Source organism: Rattus norvegicus, chromosome 20, assembly GCF_036323735.1.
Source record: "Rattus norvegicus strain BN/NHsdMcwi chromosome 20, GRCr8, whole genome shotgun sequence".
Taxonomy (NCBI): Eukaryota; Metazoa; Chordata; class Mammalia; order Rodentia; family Muridae; genus Rattus; species Rattus norvegicus.
In genome coordinates this window covers 8988185-9015550 of record NC_086038.1, presented here as the reverse complement: position 1 = coordinate 9015550, position 27366 = coordinate 8988185, and the positions used below count along the sequence as shown (strand labels likewise).

At 48.9% G+C, this 27366-nt stretch overlaps 1 protein-coding gene across 1 annotated transcript in view; it reads right to left on the bottom strand.

The window, feature by feature from the left end:
* Positions 1–3928: 3928 nt before the first annotated feature.
* The window catches only part of Glp1r (glucagon-like peptide 1 receptor), a 38230-nt gene continuing 14792 nt past the window's right edge, over positions 3929–27366 (bottom strand). The window contains exons 4-13 of the mRNA NM_012728.2: positions 23477–23595; positions 23040–23146; positions 17107–17260; positions 16079–16238; positions 11075–11135; positions 10491–10560; positions 10280–10368; positions 9784–9922; positions 8272–8313; positions 3929–5753 (exon numbers count right to left, since the gene is read on the bottom strand). Coding sequence (NP_036860.2) covers positions 5586–5753; positions 8272–8313; positions 9784–9922; positions 10280–10368; positions 10491–10560; positions 11075–11135; positions 16079–16238; positions 17107–17260; positions 23040–23146; positions 23477–23595 — 1109 coding nt within the window. The 3' untranslated portion in view covers positions 3929–5585. The remainder of the gene's footprint in view (positions 5754–8271; positions 8314–9783; positions 9923–10279; positions 10369–10490; positions 10561–11074; positions 11136–16078; positions 16239–17106; positions 17261–23039; positions 23147–23476; positions 23596–27366) is intronic.

Below are 27366 nucleotides of genomic sequence, written 5' to 3'. Positions count from 1 at the left end.
CAGTCCATTATCATCAAGGCGGGAATATGGCAGCCTCCAGGCAGGCATGGTGCAGGAGCTGAGAGTTCTACATCTTCATCTGAAGGCTGTGGTTCCTAGGATGAAGGCCTTAAAGCCCACACCCACGGCGACACGCCCACTCCAACAGGGCCACGCCCACTCCAACAGGGCCACACCCACTCTAACAAGGCCACGCCCACTCTAACAAGGCCACACCTCCTAATAGAGCCACTCCCTGGGCCAAGTATATACAAACCGTCACTCCAGGTCTTACTCTAGCCCACACTTAGGTGATCTTCTTGCATTAGCCTCTCAAGTGCCCAGATTACAAAAGGCAGCCACCACCCGTTTTTTTCCTTCTGATTTATTTATTTTACTGTATGCATGTTTTGTCTACATGGGTGTGTACGGAACACACGCGTGCCTGTTGGATGGGTGTGAGCTGTGAATGGAAGCCCAGTCTCTCCTTGTTCTATGTTATGTGTGTCTTCCTAACTATACCCAACAGATTCTCAAGTCCTCTCAACATGCTTTTTAAATACCACCCCCTCTGTTGTTTCACCTTCAGACAGGGAAGCTCTAGGCCAGCCTGCGCTACCCAGTGAGGTCCTTAACGACAAAGCAAAAGTTGACGTAAGTTTTGCGGTTCCTAACGAGGTGTCTTATTTACTGTTCTAATTTCCCATTAGCCCCATCTGCTTCCTGCCCGTCAGCAGAGCAGAAACAATCATGGAGACTCTAAACGCACCACGGCACTAAGAAAAGCTCTCGAAACTACGCCGCTTTATCCGTGCTTCTTTATTTAAGAAAATATCTTCCAAAGCGATCTGTCTGTATCACTCTTTTAGACTTTTCTTTTTTAATTACATATTATTCATTTGCTGTGTGGGCGTGTGTGTATGTGGAAGTGGGGGGAGGGCATGCGTGTCACTCCATGCACGTGACGGTCAGAAGACAACGTTGGGAGTCAATTCTCTCTACCGTGTGGGACCCAGCATCAAACCGGGGCCATCTGGCTTGGAGCAAATGCTTTTACCTGCTAATCCATCTTGCTGGTCCTGAATGGTGTTTCTAGAAGTGGTCTTCCCCAGGACCAGAGAAACTTCTAGAAGTGGTCTTCCCCAGGACTAGAGAAACTTCTAGAAGTGGTCTTCCCCAGGACTAGAGAAACTTCTAGAAGTGGTCTTCCCCAGGACCAGAGAAACAATTCAGGTTGCAATCAACAGTATAGACACATGGCAATGTTGGTAGACGTTTCTCAAACTGGACCCCGCACCCCTCTTTTTTTTAACCAAGGAAACTCATTTGAGCCATGGGGAAAAAAAAAGGTTGAGGTGGGGGGACTCCACCTCGCCACATTAGAGTTGATTCTAATTCCCTTCCTGTTGAATATTTAACATGCCATTTGCATAGCTGTCTTAGCGGAATCGATTCCTATATTTTATTATTTGAGGATCAGGAGAAAAAAAAAACTGTTTGCCTCCTAGGAGCCCGAAGTAGAGTGAGCCCTGTAGATTAGACTCAATTCAGCAGATGGGATATAAAACCTTCGAAACATATTCTGCCTTCCCTGAGCACGTCGCAAGCATTAGCGATAATGGGAACCCTGTCTGCGCGCGGAAGGGAACACATCTGTCAGACTCCCAGCCAGCCCCACCCTGGCTTGTGCAGTCCTGTGACCTTCATGGCGGAGGCAGGCTGAATCTAGTGCCAGCCATCTCCTCACCCTGGCTTGGAATGCACGGAACAAGCACAGGCACACACAGCGTTCTTGGCCTTGACTTGTTAAAAAACAGCCAGCTCAGGCACGAGTGAAGACGGGAGTCTGCTAGTCCTTCAGAGCGCTGGACCATCTGGTGCTCTGTTAGATCTCCCCGGAATTCAGGGAGCACTGGAGAGGGAGAGGTGAGGTGCCCGGTCACCATTTCATTTCTTCCCGGTCACCATTTCATTTTTTTTTTTTTCGGAGCTGGGAACCGAACCCGGGGCCTTGCATTTGCTAGCCAAGCGCTCTACCACTGAGCTAAATCCCCAACCCCCACCATTTCATTTCTTTCAGTCACTTTTGGGTGCCTACCAGTATATTTCAAACAGAGATGAGTCCGAAGAACTTTAATCGTTTAAGGCATTAAACGATCTCATGGCCACACTCTCAAATATCAACCCTGTCCTCTGCTCTGTGTATTTAGTCTCTGAATTTGTTAATTTTTTTTGCAGATTTTACTTTATTTTAATTTTATATATACATATATATATGTATATATATGTTTGTGTGAGGTGTTTGTATGCCACATGTGTACAGTGTACAGGTTCCAGTCGAGGCCAAAGGAGGATGTCAGGTACTGCGTGTGTGTGTGTGTGTGTGTGTGTGTGTGTGTGTGTGTGTGTGTGGAGAGAGAGAGAGAGAGAGAGAGAGAGAGAGAGAGAGAGAGAGAGAGTTTTGTGTATGGCACACATGTGCAGGTCCCAGTGGAAGCCAACAGAGAGTGTCAGATACCCTCGAGCTGAAGTTACAGGGGTTTGTGAGCCTTCTGATGTGGGTGCTGGGAACTGAATGTTGGTCTTCAAGTGTTCACGTACTTGACCACTGAGCCATCTCTCCAGCCTCTCCACTCTTAATTTCAAGAACAAGGAAAGTACTAGAGCGGACTTTAAAACACACCCGGCTTCCTCACACCACCTCTTTGCCACGAGATGGGTCCATCTTTGCTGTTCCATTTCTTCTGCAATATAAATCCCAGGTCACACGAGGACTCGAACTCGGCACGTCTTGAATGACCTCGTATGCTTTCACCTAGCTTGCCCAGAGGCCCAGCTGCACTGGCAGCCTCGTGCAGTAGCCCCCAGCCATCCTTGCAAGACTCTCTCCTGGCTTTTGTAGGCAGGCCAAAGTCGGAGGAACTGTCTTTCCAGCTCACAGAGTGTCCCAGAATCCCATTAATGTTGTCTCCCGTGTGAGGAGCGCTGAGGTGACTGTAATCCTGTCTGCTCTCCACAAAGTCATTCGAACGGGGAGGCGATCTAGGAGTGTGAGTGATTTGCAAAGTTTTGGTGATTTAGGTGTTCAAAGACTGAACTAGAATAGAGGAGTCTTGGAGGAGGTTTCAGCCCTTACCCTGGCCCCGGGAGCTGTCCAGAGTGCTGAAGTCATCAAACATTGACAACCATCATGTAAGCTTGGGGCTGTGCGTCTCCAACAAAGCTACCACTTACGCCCTGTAGGCTAGCAATAGTAGGGGTCAGGGGTGGTCAGAGAGTTCTCAGCAAATGCCTGGCTTAGACTTATGGCTGGAGGCATGTAAACAGTTAGTGGAATTTCAGAACACATAGCAACGGATTGTTCCCAGACCTGGGGGAGCTATATTTAGCTTAAGCAAGTTTGGAAAGAGCTCAGAGGGAGTGTGGTGCCATTCAAAAAAAAAAAAACATTAATAGTACAGGGACTCGGAGAAAGGCAAAGACGTCTGCAGATCAGGAATCTGAGAGGGAAACATGCATTAATAATCTTGGGATGTGGGGTGCAGTGAACCCGAGAATCCAGAGTTCCGGGGGGCGGGGAGGGAGAACTCTGCATTAAGTCTCCCACTGGGTTGCCTAGACTCTCTCAGCATCTTTCCCTTGGAAAATTTATTTCAGGCAGATTATATCTGTCTTTCCCTTTCAGTTGTAATGAATGGTTCTAGAAAGTACCCAGTGTATCCCACGCTTGTCTCTCCACAGTTCCCAGAGTGGGAGCAAGAAAGAGGTACCCGCTGGAAAGCCTGCCCTTTCCTTAGAATGCAGAGGACCCTGGGTCCACTTCCCCCACTGAACTCCTTCACTTGGTGGGGCTGCATCTCTCCTTTCTCTAGCCTGAGGTTCCACTCCCCTATTAACATAGACACAACACTCTGTTGAAGCTTGAAGGATAAGATATTTTCTGCTTGGCATGTTTTATAGCCCATTATTATCTCCCATACATGCCTTATGCCTCTCCAAGGGGCACAGTGTCTAGTGTGAGCACTAGGGAGGGTCCCCCACTCTCCACGGGATGAGGGAGAGATAAGCCTCATGAGAGAATCCATTGAAAGCCACCCCAACCCCAACCTCAAAAGAGATCCAGATGACTAGGATTCTTCTCCAGCTCTTGGAGTCTTTCTTGGCCTCTAGGAAGTCACTGCCTAATTCCCTGGGGAGGCAGTCCTTGGACTTGGGTCTGTGCAGTGGTGTCTTCTGCTAGCCTTCTCATAGTGGTTGGAGGAGGGCAAGCATGATATACCACCCCCCTCCCCCATCCTGGTCTATGTGCTGCTCATTATGTGTGGGTGGAGTCTGGAGGTGGGACAGACGCTACTTATCAACACCGGTGGGGGAGAGGGGGTCAAATCAATCACCTTCTCCCCCACTCCCTCAAACATAACAGTTGCTGTGATCTAGTTCTTCCGTGGGGTGAGAGAAACCAGAATTATACATTTGAATAGACACAGAGTGAAGAAGGATAAAGTCTATATGTGTGCAAAGTGGGAGGATTCAGGGAAGAATCTCTTCTGGGTCATAGCCTCTGAGGTCAGAGGATATAGCCCATTCTGATTCAAAGCATAGACTCTGGTCACAGATGAGGTGTGTGTGGGGGATGGGGGGTGTTGGCAATGGATCCTTTGGTCCTCTTGATTTCAGGTCAACAGCACCCCTAGGCAGGTTACTCCTTTAGATGAACCTTAGAGGGTATTTGAGCATCTTTACAACAGAACTGAGGGTTCACACCTCACCTCTGGGCTTCTCAACTTGGGACCTGCCCTAGTAGTACCCATGCAGGGCAGAAACCAAGAGCAAAGTGGCTTAAAGGACCAGGCAAGAAGTGGGCATGGGCAAAGACTACCTCTGTTGTATCTCCCCCATGCTTATCTTCAACACCATCCACAGATGTTTCCAGAAAGAGCTGCACGGCATGACTTCAACAAACCTCCCCCCTCCCCAAGGCAAAGACAGGATGGCGGATGAACGGGCAGATGGAGGAATGGCGGCACTCCAGATGCACAGAGAAAAGCCTCTTGTCCGAGAGGAAGGCTGATGTAGGTGACAACCCCAGCCGTGCACACAGCACAGCCAGCTCACCTCGATGAGCGCTGTGCTGGCTGAGGTTCCAAGGGCAGGTCTCTCATGGACCTGCCTCCTCTCGCAAGCCCAAGTTCCACCCGTCAGCAATTGCCCTTGAGCGAGAGTTCCGGGGTTGATTTGCAGTTCTGTCCGAGGGAACCCCAAGGGCCTTGCAGCTTTAACAGGAAGAAGTCCTCCTCGTCTTAACAGCAATTGTTTCTTCCTCTCTTCCTGTCGCTGAGATTAAATTAGCAGGCTGTTCTCCTTGGAGAACATGTGTCTGTGGTCCCAGGAGGCACTGCCCGATTGCCTGTTTGATAGGTTTGGAGGAGGAAAGCGTGTGTGTGTGTGTGTGTGTGTGTGTGTGTGTGTGTGTGTGTGTGTGTGCGGTGTGCGGGCACGCACACACATGTGCCTGTATCCCTCATATTCCCTGTCCCCAGGGTCTCTCCCACCTGGGATGGCCACCCAGCCAGCAGCAAGGACCACAGGAAGCGCAGCACTGGGGCTCAGCTGCAGGAATTTTGGCAGGTGGCTGCATACACGCTGCTGCCCACCGTGGCCCCACTGCTGACACTGCTGGTGGGACACTTGAGGGGTTTCATGCTGCTGTCCCTCTGGATGTTCAAGCGCTCCAGCCTCCAGCGCTCCCAGCTCTTCCGAAACTCCATCTGGACCTTCCGTGGGAAAGGAGAGAGGGAGGCAAAAAGCCATCAGGCGAACCAACTGCCCACAAAATGGCCCTGTTATTACATTAGCAGGGAAAGGGAAAAAAAAATCCACTGGATTATATGACAAGACACGAGTCAAGGTCTTCAGGCGCCTAAATTAATATCCCAATAAAATTGTTTATTGTTGTCTCCTATGTTCTGCCTCTCCTCTGGAGAGAGATGGGCTTGATGACCTAATTGGCCCTTTCCATTTCTAAATTCAGTGATTCAGCTAAGTACCTTTTACAATCCATCACAGTATTATTCAACGGAAGAGAAAGAGTGAGGGAGGGAAGGAGGGAGGGAGGGAGGGAGGGAGGGAGAGAGAGAGAGAGAGAGAGAGAGAAAGAGAGAGAGAGAGAGAGAGAGCGAGCGCTGGGGAAGATGGAGTCCAAGGCTCTTCGCCCGGTGGCTTGGACAACTGAAAGGGAAGGCACACCCCACCCCTAACCCTGTCGAGGCCCTCGGTTGTCTAAACTCCCAGAGGAGCTTTTGCTCTGTTCTGTTTGGGTCTGAGTTTATTGTCCTTTGGACTCTGACAGCAAAGTCTCACTATGGAGTCCAGGCTGGCTTTGAACTCTCCACCCTCCTGCCTCCTTCCCCTGAATGTGAAGAAAGCAAGGGGAATAATACAAGGCCTGGATTTCTGTACCTTTGGACCCATCCCATGCAGAGAGACTGACGGGAGCCTGGCTGGGTAATCTGTTTATGTGAGTTCAGCCAACTCAAGATTCCCCATTGTGCAGAGCTCAGGCGTTCCCCAGGGGAGGAGACTTCTCAGCGGGGGTCTATGCTAGAGGATCAGCTGGGGCAGAAAGTCGCTCGGACCCCCACCATCGCTGGTCCCTGAGCTTTCGTGCTAACACTGTGGCTCTATCACAGTTCTGTGGCTCCCGGGCTGTTCTAACCAGCACAGCGTGTCCCGAAGGCTGGATGTCTCTTCTGGGAGCTATTCTTGTTGTCTGATCTTTCATCCAGCCTCTGGGCTTTCATCAGTCCATCTTGGACTGTCTGGGACCGTGTTCCTTTTAGTCCCAAGCCATCAGGAAGGCCGTGGCTGTCTGTGTGTAACAGGCTCCCTGCCAACGTCTCTACCTGCCCCTAGGCAAACACTATTCCCTTACTCTTTCCGAGTCATACATCAAGCCTTAAGCCCAGCCAGACACCCTGTGTGGCCACAAGCCGTCCCTTACAAGAACTTCTGGGCTGAGTGGAGCTAAGATCAACTAGCGCCTGCCTGCCAGGGCGTCTTGGTGTCCCACATGACGTCATGGAGCCAAGGCCCACAAGGCAAGGGAAGGAGGTGGAACAGACACTACCTACAGCTGTCTTGCCTCGCTGGGCTCCTGGAGTGCTGTCAGCTGGGATAGAGACAAAGATGGCTCCCTTCCTCCCAGCTGCAGGAAAGGAAATCTCTCACAGTCTCCCTCTTGGAGGAAGGGAAAGAAAATTGGTACACCAAGGGGCAGCCAAACCATCAGGATTTAGAACACTTGGTATCCCTTCATCCTGTCTCCCGTAGTGTTTTGCTGTTGTTTTGTTTTGCTTGTTTTTATTCCATGATGGTCCCAGTCATCAGAGTTGTTCTCTGTGCTAATAACCCAATGAATGAATGATGAATGAATGATGAATGAAAGAATGAATGGCCTGGCATCTGCACCATCTAGTGTTAACCCTTTCTGCACTGAAGCCTAGCATTGTGTTCCAAGTGCCCTCCCTGACTAAGTACCGGAGGGCACCCCAGGTTTGATAAATCTTTCTCACCTCTACTGACCCCTGGGTAGAAAAGAGAAAGCCCGCAAGGCGGCTAGCCTGACGTCACACAGCTTGGTGGCGCGGAACAGAATGAGCCCTCAGGGCTGCTTGACTACTTCACTTTGCCCCTCTGACACAAGCCACGGTCAATCCATCGCCAGCCCTCCCCTCCCCTTGTTCCCACTACCCCCCGACCAGCAGCTGGTACAGGCCTTGACAACCTCATGAGACAAATGTTCAAGCCATCTTCTCAGGTCACAAGTACCTGGCATTGCCATGGCAACCCCAGGTCTGGAGAACAGCTCTTGTGGGCAGAGGCCACGAGACTGGCTTAGGCACATGTGTGTTGGATCACTCTGCAATAAATCAGGTGCGCCCAACCTGTAGCCTGATGGCCCAGTGCATGTTAGGATAGTGACGGAGGTGGTCCAAATAATTTGTGGATGACAGTGATATGTGGTGAGGTCAGAAGGTTGGACACCCCTGCCGAAATAGTCAACTTTAACCCTTTGATGCAAGGCTAAGTGGTGCCTAAGCTCTTTTTTCAATCTGTGTGTGTGGGGGGGTGGGGGCAGGGAGAGCACAGAATAGAATATAAAGGCAAGATGTCACCTCAAATTTCAGCCATAGTGGAAGGATCAGAAGTTTCAACTAGAAAGACTGCATAGCCCCCTACCAGTCAATGGCAGCAGCCCCCACAGGGTCCCTATTGTCCCTCCTCAGACCTTACCTCATTGTTGACAAAGCAGTACAAGACAGCCACCATAAAGCCCTGGAAACAAGAGGCATGTTAGCAGGAAGGGAGCCCAAAGGAGACAACTGGACAACCAGCCCCTGACACCCCTCTCCACAGATCAGGCAGCCGGGACAGGCTTGGGAGTAGACAAAGGTGGTGTTATTTTTTTTTTTCAATTTTCCAAAATGATTTGTGTGAGTGTGAGTGTGTGTGTGTGTATGTGTGTGTGTGCAAGTGCATGAGCATGAGTATATATGTGTATGTGCATGAATGTGTGTATGTGTGTGTGTGTGAGAGAGGGGGGGGCAGAGAGACAGAAAGGTAGAGTTTATATGCACCTCATGTGTGATGGAACCCTTGGAGGCCAGAAGAGGAGGTCTGATCTGGAGCTGGAGTAACAGGCAAGTGTACAAGAACACACGGATGGGGGTTGGGGCTTTAGCTCAGTGGTAGAGCGCTTGCCTAGCAAGCGCAAGGCCCTGGGTTCGGTCCCCAGCTCCGAAAAAAAGAAAAAAGAAGAAAAAAAGAAAAAAGAAAAAAGAAAAGAAATAAAGAACACACGGATGCTGGGAACCAAACCTGAGTTCTTTGCAAGAGTCAAGTCCTCATAATTACTGAGTTGTCTCTCCAACAACGTTTGCATCATCTAATGCTAATGAAGAGGACTGACTCCCTGCTTTGAACCTGTGTGATCCCTGTGTGGTACAGCTAGCTCTTCTAACAACATATCCTTCCTGGAAGAAAGGGGGAGGCTCATAAGACCCAGAAAGGTCCTGAAACTTACAAGACTCAGGAAGTTCAGAAAGATACAAGGCCCCTCCATCAGGTTCTATGAGCAGTCAACAATTGCAGAGAAGAGACTCTGCTCCATGGAGCTGCCGGCCAATTGTGCAGGGAGCTCCAGAGCTGCAGCTTCTGTGAGTTATCAGTCATGGTGGGGTAGGCTTTTCAATGATGCAGCTGTCTTTGAACCACCCATGCTCCTGTATCCAACCCCAACAAGCTCATTGGTTCAAATGGAACTCGGTAGACTCATTTCTCTGGTTGGCTGTCAGTACTCTGTCTGGGATGAATATGTCTGTCTGTTCACGTCGCCCCAGGAAAAGCTCCAGAACACCCCGTAAATCTTGTTTTAATGTCTCTGGGCCTCAGTTTTCTGTTATGTCAAATGGGAACGATCTCTCAACTGAATGTATTGTGTGTATAAATAAATTGCCTGGCAGAATGCTAGTGGATGGCCATGCCTTTCTCTATATGCCTAGACGCCCAGGTCCACATCTGGGAGGTCTTCTTGTCCTATGGATTTCCAGAGAAGACTGGTTTATACATCCAAATACCTGGGAGCAATACACTCGCTCTGGCTCTGCTCCCACTGTGAGACTCAGGGTCAGGATGGTTCTCCCAGGTCTCGGCCTACCCATTTCTCTCATTTGCGCCATGCAGGCTGGTGCCTGACCCTCCCTCACTTTGGGACATCCCAGGCAAGCGGCCCCAGCGTTGGGTCACCTGGAAGGAAGTGAAGGAGAGCTCTGTGAACAGCTTGACGAAGCGTAGGGTTCCTCGGGCGTGCTCGTCCATCACAAAGGCAAAGATGACTTCATGCGTGCCCAGAAGCGGGATGAGCGTCAGAGTGGACTTCGCGAGTCTGGAGAGAGGGCGAGACCGCTAGGGTCATTCTGGGCTTGTGCAGGCTGTTCCTTCTTCTCTGCATCCACACCACCACCATCATCACCACCTCCCCATTTCTGCTGAGTCACGGACGCTCTTCATTGAAATACCCCGGGGCTGGCTGCCGGGGAGGGGTTAGGGATGGGGGAGGGCAGAGGGCAAGACTTCCAAAGTCCAGGGGCTGCTAAGAATAGAGTGAGGGGAAAGGTCAGGGGTTATAAACCAGGCCCGGATGCAAAAGAGCATCACACAGGGTTCCAAACAGAGAACCCCAGAGTCTCTCTCCTGGAAGGGAAGGCTGAGGGCGCCCCTGAGGCCAGCTTGGTGAGCGTACCTGCATTTGATGTCGGTCTTACACATGAGATTAGCCTTCAGCTTGGCTATCACGATGCAGATGACCCGGATGAAGATAAGGAAGTTGACCTGCAGAATGTACGAGCAGGAGGGTCGGGACCTCTCGTCCTCCTTCCCGGTCATTAGCCTGGTCAGGTCACAGTTCGGGCCCACCAGCTTCCACTCCAAACCCCCAAACTCTTGTCGCTTACCCCGATTGCAAAGAGAATGGGCAAGCGTATGATGAGCCAATAGTTCATGTTGGAGTTCCTGGTCCAGCAACTGGGGAGGAAAAGGGGACACACGAGGCACCCAGCTGGACCCATGGAGCCCTCGGAGGCCAGGACAGGCCAAGCAAAGTGCTACACCCAGTGGCAGATCCGTGCAGAGCCCTATGAGGGCATCCCATGCTCCCCCCCAAGTCCCAAATCCTCGATACATCACGGTCAATACGCACGGAGATACCCATGCCTCCCCCCATCTTCACAGACCTCTGCAAACAGTCACATGCCCACCCGGCTTCACGCACAGAACAATGGGCTAGTCATTCTGATGTTCATAAAACCCATCAGGGAGGCACCATGGACTTCAAAGGTCAGAAATATTGGTCATCCTACCGTACCAGGGCAGGTTCAGGGAGTGGACATTAGCGACTGAATTCATGTGCTAAACTCCTGCTGACCCCATACATCCTCCCTGACAGGCAATAAACGTTTGCTCCAGGGTTCAAGACTCCCATAGCTGAGAAGCACGAGACCCCAGCACATCACTCTCCTGCAGCAGGACACTCACTCACCCCTCGTCCTCGTAGAGATACTTGACAATGCCCCAGGGGATAACGAACAGCAGCGGAACTCCTAGAGGAAGGAGGCAAAGACAGAGAGGAGATCAGAGCTGGCAGGTCAGAGATCCTGCCACAGTGCCCAGGTCCTCTCCACACCCCAGACCCCTCATGCCTCAAGTCTCTCTCCCTTCCTGGCCCTAAAACAGGCTGGCCTGAGGGCTGGGGGAGAATGGAGGTTCAGGGTTTCACACTCATGTTCCACATCCTTCCTTACAGACTTCTTCATGGTCCAGACCCTCTGTGTATCAAACCAGGATTTGCCTCCAGAGTCTCGGCTGTGAGACCCCAGGATAGACACTCCAGTAGCAGAGGATCCATACAACAGGATGGGGAGAGGACCAAGAAACTCTCTGATGCTCGCTCCTCCCTGTCTTCAGCCCCTACGTCCACCTCAGTCCACTCCTTCAGGGCCCACAAGCTCCTTCAGCTGATGGCTCCCTCCCCCATGTCACTGTCCAGAGCCTAGGAAAGAGACGCACCCCATCCCGGTTACGGGGAAGCCTACACAATCAACAGATGCAGTGGTTAGACGTCCCGGTGAGCGCTGGGGTTTAGATAAGCATTCATGTGATGCTTGAAGATGGTGGAGTCTTCAGAAGATAGGGTCTGGGGTAGTCCTTCCTAAGGGAGATTCTGGGACCCCAGGCCATCCAATCTCTAGGTTTTGCTTCCTGGCATGAAGCGAGCTATTTTCTCATCTATATGCACCCACCACTGCAACGCGGCACCCCACAAGAGGGCCAAAGCAATGGGTCTGCCTCATTTTTGACTTAAGCCAGCAGGATGGTAATCTTATACATACACCTTTTCTCTTTATGATAACCATGCCCTGGGTGTTTTGTTATAGCACCGCAAAGGTGACTAACATAGCTTGTAGACAGCCACTTGGGTGGTTCCTGGGGATTACAACCTCTTGGCATTTGTATTTCTGTTGTTGTCATTGGGACAGGGTCTCAAGTAGCCCAAACTGTCCTAAGAGTTGCTACAAAATCAAAGGTGACTTTGAACTCCTGATCTTTCTCCATCCATTTCTTTTGTCTTTAATATTCTTTACGTTTTTCTTTGTTTTTTTTTGTTTTTTTTTCGGAGCTGGGGATCAAACCCAGGGCCTTGCGCTTCCTAGGCAAGCACTCTACCACTGAGCTAAATCCCCAACCCCTTCTTTGTTTTTTTTTAATTTAAGATTTATTTATTTTAGTTATATGAGTACACCGTTGCTCTCTTAAGACACACCAGAAGAGGGCATCTAATCAGGTTAGGGTTGTGAGCCACCGTGTGGTTGCTGGGATTTGATCTCAGGACCTCTGGAAGAGCAGTCAGTGCTCTAACCACTGAGCCATCTCTCCAGTCCCCTCCATCTATTACTTAAGAGCTACGATCATAGAGTTCTGTAGTCTCTCTTGGTTGGTCTCTCTCTTTTTCTTCACTTAGTTGGGGGAATGGAAGAAGGGGGATTTGTTATCTCTGACAGCCTATAGAGAGGTCCCTATAGCAAGGAACGGAGCGCTCCTTCCCACAGCTCCAGGAGCGAGCTTGGAGGTAGATTCCCCAGTCGAGCCCTGGATGACAGCAATTCTAGCAGACAGATCCAGCTGGGCGTTCAGAGTCAGGGGTGTGCAGCCACGTCAAACTCAAGAGTTTTGGGCCCAGGAACGGTGAGGTAGCACTTTGATGCTCTAAGTGGCAAAGTTCAGAGGTCATTGTTATGTAGGAACAGAAACGCAACCCAGCTGGTTTCTAGGGTCTACAGAGTAGAGCGGGAGCCCCATTCATCCCAGAGAGCTCAGTCTGTGCTGGTTAACCGGCAGGTGGGCTGTTCACCCTCTCATGGCAGATGAGGCCATGGGACAGGAGAAAAGGACACAGGTAGGGGCAGATCTGGAGCTGTAACCCTATAGCCACTCCAGCCGCCTTCAATGGCTTTCTGTATCGGTATTCTCATTGCCTGCCTCCTGCCTATGCCTTTCTCAAGTGGGTCACATGGGTATATGAAGTAGGACATGGTGTGCATATTAAGGTGTGTGTGTGTGTGTGTGTGTGTGTGTGTGTGTCCCTGTCTATGTTTGAGGGTGCGTGTGCAAAAGTGTGCACGACCATGCATGTGAGGGCCAGAGGACAACCTCAGGTGAGTCCTAAGGATCTGCCTCTTGTTTTTTGAGTTGGGGTCTTGCACTGGAACCTGGGGTTTACTAATCAGGTTAAACTGTCCTAAGCATCCTTCTGTCTCCTAAGCATCTCTCACAGCTTTGTTGTGGGAGTTCTGGAGACTTGAACTTCAGTCCTCACGACTGTGCACTAAGCCTTTTTATCAAGGGAGCTGTCTCTCCCCACCCTGTTTATTTTTATGCAGACCAGCCATTCCAACACCCGTGTTTTCTAACCAGGTCTTTGTAGGACTGAATAAATAATGGAGTGACCTAGGAGGGGCCTGGGGCATCGAGGAGACCCTGCCCCATAGAATATGCCCAGTAGGAATGGAATAAATACAGCAACGAGAGGAGGGAAGCTCTCCAGACAAGAACATGCTATTTCTTAGGTCACTTGTGCACAGGAACTTCCGGCTGTGTGTCCCACATCGGCCGCTATTCTTTCTCTCTGAGACCTCACTCCAGTATGAGAGAGCTTGCTCATGTCACCAGCTACCCCTGGTGAGCTTCATCCACTCGTTAACATCTGGTGAAGAAACAGGAGCATAGCCCTGCTACCTGCCAAGGTGACATGAGCCTTGTAGGCTACATTTCACCAAGGCAAGCTAGGAGAGCAAGGTCAACCAGATGTACGGAACGGGTCCTGGGATGTCATGTCTCTCTGCTATCATTTGTCTCCTGGGAACTGCTCATGGGTGACAGCATAAGCTGATACATCTTTTAGGGGCCCCCCATAATTTCATCAGTTCAACCACACAGGAAGCTGAAAGCTGCTTTACAGCATCCTGACTTGGGCTAGGCCTCTTGACGTGGCCATAGAGCATGCAGATATCTGTGACTCTTCTCTCTGACCCTTCTTCTCAAGAAAAGGTGGATGGAAAAGAAGCCCTGGAGGGTTCTGAGCCGTGAGGTAAGATAGGCAAGGAAGACCTGTCAGCCTTCCCCCATCTCCGACTTTGAGAACTCCAGAGCATCCTCTGTCTCTACTGACCCCTACCAACTCCCTGCTTCCCTGTACACCTCCCTTTGGCTGGTCCTGCCCTCGGGTTGCTATGGCGACAGATACAAACAGCGCTGATGTTATTTCCCAGAATGGACAGACACTATTTGTCCCCCACACGGAGGAAGCCCTTCCCCGAGTTCCTTAATGGTCTGCCCCTGCCCCTACCCCTAGGGAGCATCAGGGCTCTCCAGATGCTCCACCTGATGATGGGCTTGCCTAGCAGGATAGAGAGGCTTAGGAAGGAAGGAAAGATCTAGGAAGAGGAAGGGCAGGGACCATCAGGGATCTCTGTACCCCGAAGCCAGGGCCACTTTTATCTGTACGGAGATCTAAGCCTCCTCAGCAGAGTCAGCAGGGGGCTGAGTGAGAAGCAGAAGCTGAGACTTGCATTTGACATGTAGATGAGGCCCAGAGCCAGGAAGCTAGGAGCCTCTTGTCACCCAATACCTACTCTTTAAGGCCCCATTGCTCTCCAGGTCTTAGGATCCTTAAGACTTTGGTCACACTAACTGCCCCCCCCCCTTAGAGTTCCTCAACCTGAGGTGGTGAGGAGCACCAGAAAAAATAAGCAGGGCACAGGAAGGGTGCAGAGGAGCCAAGATGGCCAGAGAGCAGGGCCCCAAGGGGCTGAAAACCCAAGGTGGCTTCCCAGAAGGTGAGCAGGCAACCTCTCGTGAGGAGGATGCTTCCAGCACCAAGCGGCATTTTGGAAGGACCTGTCACCCTTCCCTCATCTCCTACTTTGAGCAGGATCAGGACGGGAGAGCACAATCTGCTGTGGCTAAGCTGAGAAGTCTCTGGAAGCCAAGGCTAAGAAGGATCTGGGGAGAAAACTCTGGAACTTCAAGGGCAGATTAAGGAGGGCTGAGCGCAGGCCTGTCTCCTCTCTGTCCCCGGTGCTGTCCATCCCACTGGTGCCTTTAGGAGGGGCTGCCCCCATCTATCTCCCTGTTACAGCAGGGCTACAACCCACCCGGCCCCACTCCAACTGAACTGCAACCCTTCCCATCCTCCACGAGGCTCCCATGATACAAGAGGTAGAAATACAACCAGAGATATTCCAGAAGAAAAAAAAGACCCGATGGTTCTCAGTAGACTTTTTTGGCTTGAACGTATCCAGCTGGGCTCCGGGCACATCCACACTCCACTCCTTTGCTCAGCTGGCTACCCCTCCCAGCTTGGCTCTCTCGGGTCCTTTGTTTCCTCATCAAAATGGTACCCTATGTTAGCCCGTATCCCGCTCACTTGCCCACTGTGAGGCCCAGGATGTAGCATCTCCCACTGGACCTCAGGTTGCCCTCCACGGGGTACGAAGCACGCTCCCATAGGACCTCAGGAGAAGAGGTATCTGAAGACAGTTCCTGACTTCTAGTGGGGGTCAGGGCTAAGGGGGTTGGGGGTAGGGGTGATATTTGGCCATATGAGAATGAAAGCATCTACTAAGAAAAGATACATGTCTATGATGTTTATGTATATAATGTCTATGTATACGATGTCTATGTCTATGTATATACACACACAAACATATATGGTATGTATGCATGTATGTGTATATATGTGTATGCATATATATATACACACACATACACCACGCACACACTATATATACATATATACACACATATATACACATATACATATATACATATATATACATACACACACATATATACATATATATATACATACACACACATATATACATATACATATACATATACATATATATATATATTGGGGTGGGTTCTTCCAGACCTTGACACAGGTCTCCATGGAGGTGGTGAGGTAAACAACTGTGGGCCTTACCCCAGCCTATGCTCAGGTACAGCTTGAAGATGCGCTGCTCCGAGAACACCGAGAAGGCCAGCAGTGTGTACAGATACACGCCTTCCACCAGCAACCAGTAGTAGTTGGCCGCCACGCAGTATTGCATGAGCAGGAACACCAGTCGGCAGCCCAGAGAGTCCTAGGGGCAAAGAAGGGTCCCGTGGGAACAGTAGCCCTGCCTCCTGCCCCACCCGTCACTCCTCGATGGCCTGGCCTGGCCACTGTCCTACCATGGGATGATGGAGCTTTCATACGGCATGGGTCACTGCTGGGAACTCTCTCTGCTCTAGGTCGTTGAACCCTCCCTTTCCTGAGAAGAAAGCACCTGTTGCTGACCCCAGGCTGGGAGGAGAACCGAGCCCTGGAGAAGTCATGTGATGTGTCTGGACTTGCATACAACCAGTACAAGGTAGATCTGGGACTCAAACTCTGGTCTGCAACCAGAGAAGTCCCTGTATCAGACTGAACTCCCCACAGCAGAGTCTCTTACCTGCCCAAGGTGGACTAGCCTCCTCCATCAGACTAGGGGCTCCTCATGGTAGACTTTCTCTTCCATCAGACTAGGGGCTCCATGTACTGAACTACCTCTCCCATCACACTAGGGACTCTCCATGGTTGAATGTCTCCTCCATCAGACTAGGGGCTTCTTAAGGTGTTTTGTCTCATCAAACTAGGCCTGTCAGGGTAGATGGCCTCTCACATCAGACTAGCGGTTTCCCATGGTGAACTCCCTTCTCCCACCTAACTAGGACTCCCCAAGTTAAACTACCTCTCTCATCACACTAGGGGCTCTCCACAGTGTACTGCCTCTGCCATCAGACTAGGAGTTTCCCATGGTAGATTTCCATAACACTAGGGTTCCCCATTATGGATAGCTTCGCCCATCAGACAGTAACTCACTAAGGCCATGTTTGAGCTATTCTTGCTTTTATCCACCCAAGGCTTATGCAGTGGACTCCTTCACCAATGTCTTCCCCTCCCAGGCTCCCCAGGGCTGTGCCACCCACCTGATACGAGAGGAGCCCATCCCACTGGTGCTGTTGCGCAGCCGTGCTATACATCCACTTGAGGGCAGCGTCTTTGATGAAGACGGACAGTGCTCGGAGGATGAAGGACGCAAACAGGTTCAGGTGGATGTAGTTCCTGGTGCAGTGCAAGTGTCTAAAGGAGAAAGGAAGCAGAGCCTACTCCTGGCATGACGGCCAACACTGACTCTCCCGCCAGTACCAGTTCTCTGGCCAGCTCACAGACATACACCTCAGACAAGTATTCAACTCTGGGACTATGTTCACATCTTCCTCCTCTGAGAATGTCTTTCTCCCTCACAACCTTGAAGATCTCTGATGCCCTGTCCCTCTACGAGGCCCTCAACTGGGCAGTCACTGCTCACTTCCGCCCCTTGCTGTGGTACGGTCTTTCATAGTTATGGGTAACCAAAGCAACATATGTATCAGAATCCGTCTTCCCAACGGGAGTTTTGATTCTTTAGGACAGGATGTTTCTGGATTGTTCTCTGGAGCAGAGTGACTCTAGGCACAGGGCAGGAATTCAAAAGGAAATGGGTACAATGTATACTCTCAGGTAAAAGCGTGTAGCAGAGCTGAGGAGGGGGTTCAGTGGGTAAGGGTGTTGGCTGCCCATGCACGAGGACCTCGGTTCAGCTCCCCAACCCTCCTGTGAAAAAGCAAACAGGCACACATGTAACCTCAGTGCTGGGGTGGGGATGGGGTGTGGAGAACAGAGATCGCTGGGGTTTGCTGGCTGCCAGTCTGACTTTATGTTCAGCGAGAGATCCTGTTCTCAAGCAAATACAGAAAAAAAATATGTCAATCTGAGAGTTATGGAGCAGGACACCTGATGTTTCTCTTCTGCTTCCACATGTTTGGTGTGCAATCTATGTGAAGAGCACATACATGTATGCATGTACACACACACACACACACACACATACACACACTGTCCTGGCTGGTTTTGTGTGTCAATTTGACACAAGCTGGAGTCATCACAGAGAAAGGAGCCTCCCTTGAGGAAATGCCTCCATGAGACCCAGCTGTAAGGCATTTTCTCAGTTAGTGATCAAGGATGGGAGGGCCCAGCCCATTGTGGGTGGTACCATCCCCTGGGCTGGTGGTCCTGGGTTCTATAAGAAAGCAAGCTGAGCAAGCCAGGGGAAGCAAGCCAGTAAGTAACATCCCTCCATGGCCTTTGTGTCAGCTCCTGCTTTCTGACCTGCTTGAATCCCAGTCCTGACTTCCTTTGGTGATGAACAGCAGTGAGGAAGTGTAGGCTGAATTAACCCTTTCCTCCCCAACTTGCTTCTTGGTCATGGTGTTGGTGCAGGAGTAGAAACATTGACTAAGACACACACACACACACACACACACACACACACACACACACACACACACACACACACACACACCACTTTGTGGCAAACTGGAAACCTAAGGGCACTTCATTTGATAAAGGCTCTCTCCCCAGCAGAGCCAACATCATTCGTAATGGAGGAACTCGGCGACTATTTCCTTTAAATTCAGCAGCCGAGCGAAGATGTGTCACCGCTAATGACTACAGATCTCTGTACTACAACAGGGCCATGGAGGAGGTGAACCAGAACTGGTTACAGCTTATAGATGAAATCTTCAGAGAAACACCAGAACAATGTACGGATGAACTATAACGACTCAAGGGTCCAGCGATGGGTTCCCTAATACATTATAGCAATACCCAGTAAAAAGAAATGGAAGATTCATCCAGAAGGTTCTATTTAATTCCCAGAAACTATCTCCAACAAGGGGTTTTGGTAGGGTTATTATGGACAACATAATAAAATTGGCCTAAAATTATTAGAGAAGTCTTAAATTCATGGGACATACTCATGAACAAAAATGCCACCACCACTGTTGAACACCGCCCATGTTGAATAATGAATTCAGACATCTGTAACGAAATGTCGACTTTGTTCAGGGTACTGAAAAGATTTACAAAGAATAGCTAAGGGTCAGGGATAGCGTGGGCCATCAAGTGGCCGTTTCCTATAATCCCAGCACACGGGAGGCTGAGGCAGGGGGATCAGGAGTTTGAGGCAAGTCTAGGCTACAAAGCAAGACCAGGTTTCAGCAAAACAACAACCCGCAGTTGGGCATGGCTGTGCACACCTACAATCCCAGCACTTGGAAGATGGAGGCAGGGAAATTGGGAGTTCAAGGCCAGCCTCAGCTACATATAGCAAGTTCAAAGCTAGCCCAGATTCCACGAGGCGCTGGCTCAAAACAATCGACACGCAAAAGGAATCACCACGTAGGAGTCTCTGCTGTAAGAGAGCTAGGATGCCTCCGTGTGTACGTACAAACCTGCACCTATGTGTGCATGTTCATGTGTGTGAGTGTGAATGCATGTGCAGAGGTCAGAGGTCATCTCGGGGTGTTAATCCTCCCCTCCCATCTCGTTTGAGACAGAATCTCTTGTCCACTACTCCCCACACCAGGCTGGCTAACCCCTGAGTTTCTTAAGTTATTCCTGTCTCTGTCTTCTCTGTGTCACTGCAGGAGAGCCAGGCCACAAACACAGGCCCCCAGCCAGATCTCCCTCCCCTTGGGCCGCATCTGGCTTCTCACGGGTTCCAGGGATTCGAACCCAGGTTCTCACAGTGATCATCAAGTGTTTAACCCACTGGGGTTATCTCTGCAGCCAGAGAGTTAGGATTAATTTTTATTTGTCCTTTTAAAAAAACATTTTATTCCATTAATTGGTTTTGTGTGTGTGTGTGTGTGTGTGTGTGTGTGTGTGTGTGTGTGTGCGCGTGTGTGTGTGTGTTTTGGACCACACATGTCTGACCACTTGTGTGCCTGCCAGAAACCTGGGAACAAATTTGGAGATGCCAATTCTTTCCTTCATGGTGGATTCCAGGGATCAAACTCGGGTCGTCAGGCTTGGTAGCAGGAAGCTTCACTAGCTGAGCCAACTTGCTGGCCTGAGACTTTAACTTTCTACTAAATCTTTAGGAGACAAGGCCCTGTGGTTTGGGACTAGGGTAGACAAACAGACCAATACAAGAGGATGTGAATGACAGAAACTGACTTACAAAGCCGGGGACCCTTGTGGCACCTTCAATGAAAAAATAAGTTAGTGTCTATCGATTGATAATATTAACTTTTGTTAATCCATAGTTCTTATCGATACGTTTTACAATTCGGTTGACCGATTTTTGTTTCATTTAAATGCAGAATACCCGAGTGTAAACGGCACCATGGAACGATAAATGAGCATAGATTAAGTGTGTCTCTATTAATGCTTAATACTTAGATTAAGTATGGCTACTATTAAGTGGGTTAATACCCAGATAAATGCCGACAATAAGCCACAAAAAAACAAATAAACTAATTTTTTTAAAAAGGCAATGAACAAGCGATTCATAGACTAAAATGCAAAAAGGGGAGAAAAAAAATCCCTGAACAAACAAAAAACCCACTTACTTTCTCTAGGGATCAAGGATAAGCAAACTACAGTCCTAAGAGGGTCCTTTCCATGCATTATAGATTAACATCGCTTAATTCTGAAAAATGTTAAATGTGGGTGAGGCCTTCCTTCCTGGTGGCCCCTGGAGTGCCACCTGGCAGTGGCCTCCTGGCAATACCCTAACACTAGTAAACCAAACTCTAAAGGCCAGGCAATGGGTGATTGGTGGTAGTTTTACCTCTAGGGGTATGCAGAAGGAAATACACAGACAGGAATCACAGGAGAGTCCCATGGTTGTAAGGCTCGTGATTCAGAAAGAAAAACCCACAAAACACATCAAATATCCACAAACCACGCTGTGACAGAGGAAGGTGGGGGTGGGGTGGGGTGGGCATGGCTCAAATGAATGAGATAGGGACTACCTGCGTCTGAATGGATCTTAGGAGAACGTAAAGATGGACTCCCACACCCTCGAAACCACAGCAGGATACGGGTGCTTAAAAGTGTCAGCAGACCACACTGGGTGTTGTGATGGAGGCTAAGCAAAGGAGTTCAAGGGAACGAGAAAGAATGGGCGTTAAGCCCTTAACCAGCAAGGATCAGCTCTCTGGGGGTGGACGTGAGGATGTGATGGCTGTGCTTGGCTTTGATGTACAGCTCATGCTAGCCTGGTACTCACTAAAGAACCCATACTGGCCTTGAGTTTGTGGCGATCCTCCTGCCTTGACCTATGTGCTAGGTGATAGCTGTTTACCACCACTCCCTGCTTGTGATATTTGGTGATATGGTTAGTTTGCTTAGCAAGCTTGCTCTGCAGATCCTGTCCTGGCCTTCTGAAGCTAGAATTACAGGTGAGCTGCCATGCCCACATGTGGCTGAAACCGGTCCTCACATCCATGGGGCAAGTGCTTTAACTGCTAAGCCATGCCCCCGGCTCAAAATGCCTTAGTTGTAAGCGTTTATTTCTATAGGTATTGCCCCTATACCTCTGAGTCTCTGAAATCGTCCATAATAAAAGGGTATCCAATGTGACTTGAATGTGAGTTATCTTTGCAGTGTGTAGATTTGGATTGTGGCACTGCTTTGGGGGTGGTGAACACTTTGGGGGGGCGGAGCCAAATTGAAGGAAGTCAGTCACTATGGAGGAGGGCCTCTGAAGGATATACAATCATTAGTCCCTCCCCCTTCTCTGCCTCCTGTCCGTCAGGAGATGAACAGCTCTCCCGGACACATACTCTCATGACCATGAGTTTCTAGCCAATCCCTTGAGGACCCAGTGGTCAAAGACCGAACCTTCCAAAATCATGAGCTCAGACAAATGCTTCCACTCTGAAACCGTTCTTGCATTTATCTCTTGGGTACATAAGAGTAGCTAACACGACACTCATCCAGTGAATGCCTTTATTGAGCCCGACTGTATGTCCTGTATTATACCAGATGCTTCAGAGACAGGGGAAACACGATATCCTCTGGTTTTATGGAATATTTATTCTTAACGTGTATGCGTGTTGGGGTATGAGCCCATGAGTACGGGTCTCACTGAGACCAGAGGAGGGCATCCCTTAAAGCTGGGATTCTAGGTGGCTGTGAGCTGAGCTGTCCCGCATCGGTACATGGGAATCCTCTGTAAGAGTGGCACACGCTCTTAGCCACTGAGCCATCTCCCCAGCTCCGCCTCTCCTGTTCTTGATGCCTGATAGCCTGAGGTTTCTGGCCTCGTAATTCTCCTGACCCTAAACTCAGTTCCCCTCACTTATCCCAGAGAGCTCAGGAAGCTGCTTCCCAGCTCCTCCTCGACTAGGTCAGAGCGAAGAAAGAACTTTTCACTGGAGTTGACAAGTTTCAAGACGACGGAATCTCTGATCACTGAGGCTTTCCAAAATTCATGCTGAATTACTGATTATTGTCAGTAATAGTGGATGGGACTTCTTGGAATTCCCCACCATCTTACCATCCGCTGTTATACTGTTATATATATATTATGTGTGCGTGTGTGTGCGCGTGCATGTGTGTGTGAGTGTGTGTGTGTGTAGTATGTGTGTGTTGTGTGTGTGGTATGTATGTGTGGGGTGTGTGTGTTATTTGTGTATGTGTGTGTGTGATATGTGTGGTATGTATGTGTATTGTGTGATATATACACATATATATAGTTTATGTGTGTGTGGTATATGTTGTGTATATGTATATGATGTGATATATATATGGTGTGTGTACGAGTATGTGTCTGTGCATGTATGTGTGTATGTGTGTGTGTGTGTGTAGTATGTGGTATATGTGTCTGTGGTATGTGTGATATGTATGTATACGGTATGTGATATATGTTAATGTGTGTATATGTGTCTGCGTGTGCATGTTTTCAACCTCATGTTTTCCAGAAAGTTCCAGAGAGCAGGACTCTCTGGTTGCTTTGGTTTGAAATTCCTCTACTAAGGAACTGAGCAGGAGACAGCCCTCCCTCCCCCAGTCTCGAGCTCCTCCTTACCTGAAGCTGACAAGGATGGCTGAAGCGATGACCAAGGCAGAGAAAGAAAGTGCGTACCCCACCGTGTAGATAATGTACAGCGACAGGAGCTGTTCCTCAGGGGAGTTCTGTGTGCACAGAGGGACATGAGGATGTGTGTGGCCTGTGGACCCCAAGTGCTTCATTCTGGGGTCCAAGGACATGAGGTGACCTAGGGCCCCACTCGGGATTCCAGAATCAAGAAAGAGAATGACCCATGGAAGTGGTCCAGGGATGTTTGTGACCTGGCTCCAAGGGAAATACACACCACCTCTGGCCAGACAGCAGAGGTACAAAGTCACCAGAAGCAGGGGGACTGAAGATGTGACAGCAGCCACCCCACCTGATGCCTAGAGCCTCTGCTTCCGGGAAGCAGAGCCCCAGCTGCCCCTTCCCAGGCCCAGAACCCTTCAGCTCACTCTCTCTCCTTGCTTGGACTCTTCGCACTCCGACAGGTCCCTCCAGGGCAGGCTGGAGTTGTCCTTATGCAGCCAGATACCCTCGGCCGTGCAGAACCGGTACACATGCCCTTGGAGCACTGAGCAGGGAGACATGACGTCTGAGGCTCAGCCTAGAGATGAGCAGCCCACCCAAGGCTGTCCTTGTCCTTTCCCTTCTTGGGGGCACCCTGCTTCAATAGAGCTGACTCTTCTGAGTTAGTAACGGGAATCGCATGCACACACAAACACACACACGCACCACACACACGTGCACACACATGCACACACAAACATGCCACACATGCAACACACATGCATGCACACATGTACCACACACATGCACACACATGCATGCACACATGCACATGCATGCACACATTCACACACAAACATGTCACACATGCAACACACATGCATGCACACATGTACACACAAACATGCCACACATGCAACACATATGCATGCCCACATGCAACACACATGCATGCACACATGCACACACAAACATGCCACACATACATGCACACATGCATGCACATGCATGCACACACATACACACACAGACACACGCAAGCATGCATGCAGGCAGCACCCATCATGGCCCAGGTATAGGAGAAGGGATCACCAAGGTGAGGATGACCCAGCCACCCTCAGCTGTTTCTCCTAGCCACCCAAAGACACAGTTGAGTAAATCTGTGCCTTTTAGACAAGATAATAGTGTGGAACTATGTCCTATCCTCCAGCCCCAAATCACACTCTTGACAAGGTCTGGTGCTGAGCAGAAGCGCCCTGCCGATCACAACCGCCCTCCATGATTTCTGATCTTCCTGATTCAGGGTCCCGTGCCCTCCTGTGTTCTTTGGGGACAGAAAAGTCTAAGAACAAAGCTCATACTAAACTCCTGAGACTGGGAACAAAGCAACCTCTACTTAGGGAGCCCCAGTCTGAGGAGACACAGTCTACCCAGCGAGCTCCAGTCTGAGGAGATATGGCCTCCCCAGGAGTCCCAGTCTGAGGAGACATGGCCGACCCAGGGAGCCCCAGTCTGAGAAGACATGGCCGACCACAGGGAGTCCCAGTCTGAGGAGACATGGGGCTGCCCAGGGAGTTCCAGCCAGAGGAGAATCAGACTTCCTTTTTAAAGACCTCTAAAAGGAACACAAGGTGCTGTTATAGCTATCATTCCTGAAGATCTTCCCTTCAGACGGGGAAACAAAGCTTGCTCCTTCAAGTAACCCCTGGTCCTATGTTCAAGGAGGAAACAGCTCTTGGAGATCTGCTTCTCTGAAAGAAGGCAACACTCTGGGCCCTACCTTCCATCAGCTCTCAGAGAAGAGCAGCGGAAAGGGAAATCTACAGGCACCTGACACCGTTTCCACAGAGCTGGCGTGGGCTGCCACCCGTGGTCTTCACAGTCGCTTGAATACTGGGGTGCTGGGGAGTCCCCATCATGGCCTACTATGGTCAAAAAATATTTAAAAAGTCCTGGCACGGGATTCCTTCCCGCCTTAATGGTTTATGCACCCAGATGAAAGACACATAGACTGTCTTTATATTGTAATACGCCTTAGTCAGTACAATATCTGGGCAGCCGCCTTCCCTCCATGCCGTTAGAATCCACCTCTTACCCATAACCCAAGATATTTGCTATGCTTCATGTAGGGAGCTCTTAGCTCTAATTAGGCAGCCCCCTGGGCCATGTTCTCTTGGCCCCTAGCCCACGGTGGCTCTCCTTTCTCCTCTCGATTTCATGGTGGCTTTTCTCTCCCCTTCTCGTGGTGGCCTCAACCCTGGGAACTTAAATCCCACCTTCGTGTCTTCTCCTCAGCTACTGACTGCTGACATATTTATTTACCAGTCAGAATTAACTGGGGGTGGGGCAGTGTCCCTCAATGTCTAATGTAGAGACTCTCTAGTCTTTGGGGCAAACAGTTTTGGGGACCCGAATTAACCATAGAACACAATGACATTAGGCAAACCCACTACATCCTACAGTGGACCTGTCTAGTGGACCTGACGGAGAGGAGTGACTTTTAGCCCCAGACTCCATGTAAAAGAGCAGAGTGCTCACTGTACCTAGGAAAGGCTCACCCATTGCCTCCCTACAGGAGGACTTAAATCTTCCACCCAGGACAAGCAACAGGGGTGGAGTCAAAGGAGGGGAATTAGCACAGGGGAATGAGGAGGGCAGCCAAAGTCAGGGGCTGACTGTAGATTTAAATTCTGTAAGACTGAACAACTTGAATTGGCAAGATGGATCAGCAGGTAGAGAGGGCTGTCACCGAGCCCGCTGCCCCAAGCTCAATCTCTGGGACTCACATGAGAGGAGGAAGGAAGCGACTCCCACAAGCTGACCTCTGACCTCTACATGGATGCTGTCACACGTGCGTCCCCTAAATGGTCAAATCGATGTAATGGAAATATTTTAAAAGCCAAAAGACTTGAAGGAGCAGCTGTGGGCTGTGGGTGGCAGGCCCTGTGGAAAGGAATGGGGAGAGTACAGAAGCAACCAGGAGCCCTTGATGGCCATGGCTGGTAAGTGTTAAGTTGGAGAGATTGTCACTAAGAAAAGATTAATATATACATATATACATATACACATATACACACATGTATACATATACACATATACACTTATACACACATATACACTTACACACATGTACACATATGCACATACACTTATATACATACACACATATATACATACACACATATACTTATATACATATACACATATACACATACACACATGTAGACATACGCACATACACTTATATACATATACACATATACACATACACACATATACACATACACACATACACTTATATACATATACACATATACACTTATACACACATATACACTTACACACATGTACACATACACACATACACTTATATACATATACACATATATACATACACACATATACACATACACACATACACTTATATACATATACACATATACACTTATACACATGTATACATATGCATATACACTTATATACATATACACATATATACATACACACATATACACATACACACATACACTTATATACATATACACATATACACATACACACATATACACATACACACATACACTTATATACATATACACATATACACTTATACACACATATACACTTACACACATGTACACATACACACATACACTTATATACATATACACACATATACATACACATATACACATACACACATACATTTATATACATATACACATATACACTTACACACATGTACACATACGCACATATACTTATATACATATACACATATACACATACACACATATACACATACACACATACACTTATATACATATACACATATACACTTATACACATGTATACATATGCATATACACTTATAAACTTACATACATATACACATATATACATACACACATACACTTATATACTTATATACATATACACATATACATTTATATACTTATATACATATACACATATATACATATACACTTACATATATACATATACACATAACTTCATACACTTATATACATATACACATATACATATACACATACACACATACACTTATATACTTATATACATGTATATATATACACATATCACTTACATACACACATACATACATATACTCATATACATATACACTCATATACATATACACATACACTTACATATACACATATACACTTATATACATATATACATATATACTTATATACATATATACACATATACACATACACATATATACATATATATGCACATATGCATATATACATATGGCAGAGTAGCAGCTGTGTCCTGTGGGAGGCACACCCACGGGACACCTGCCTCC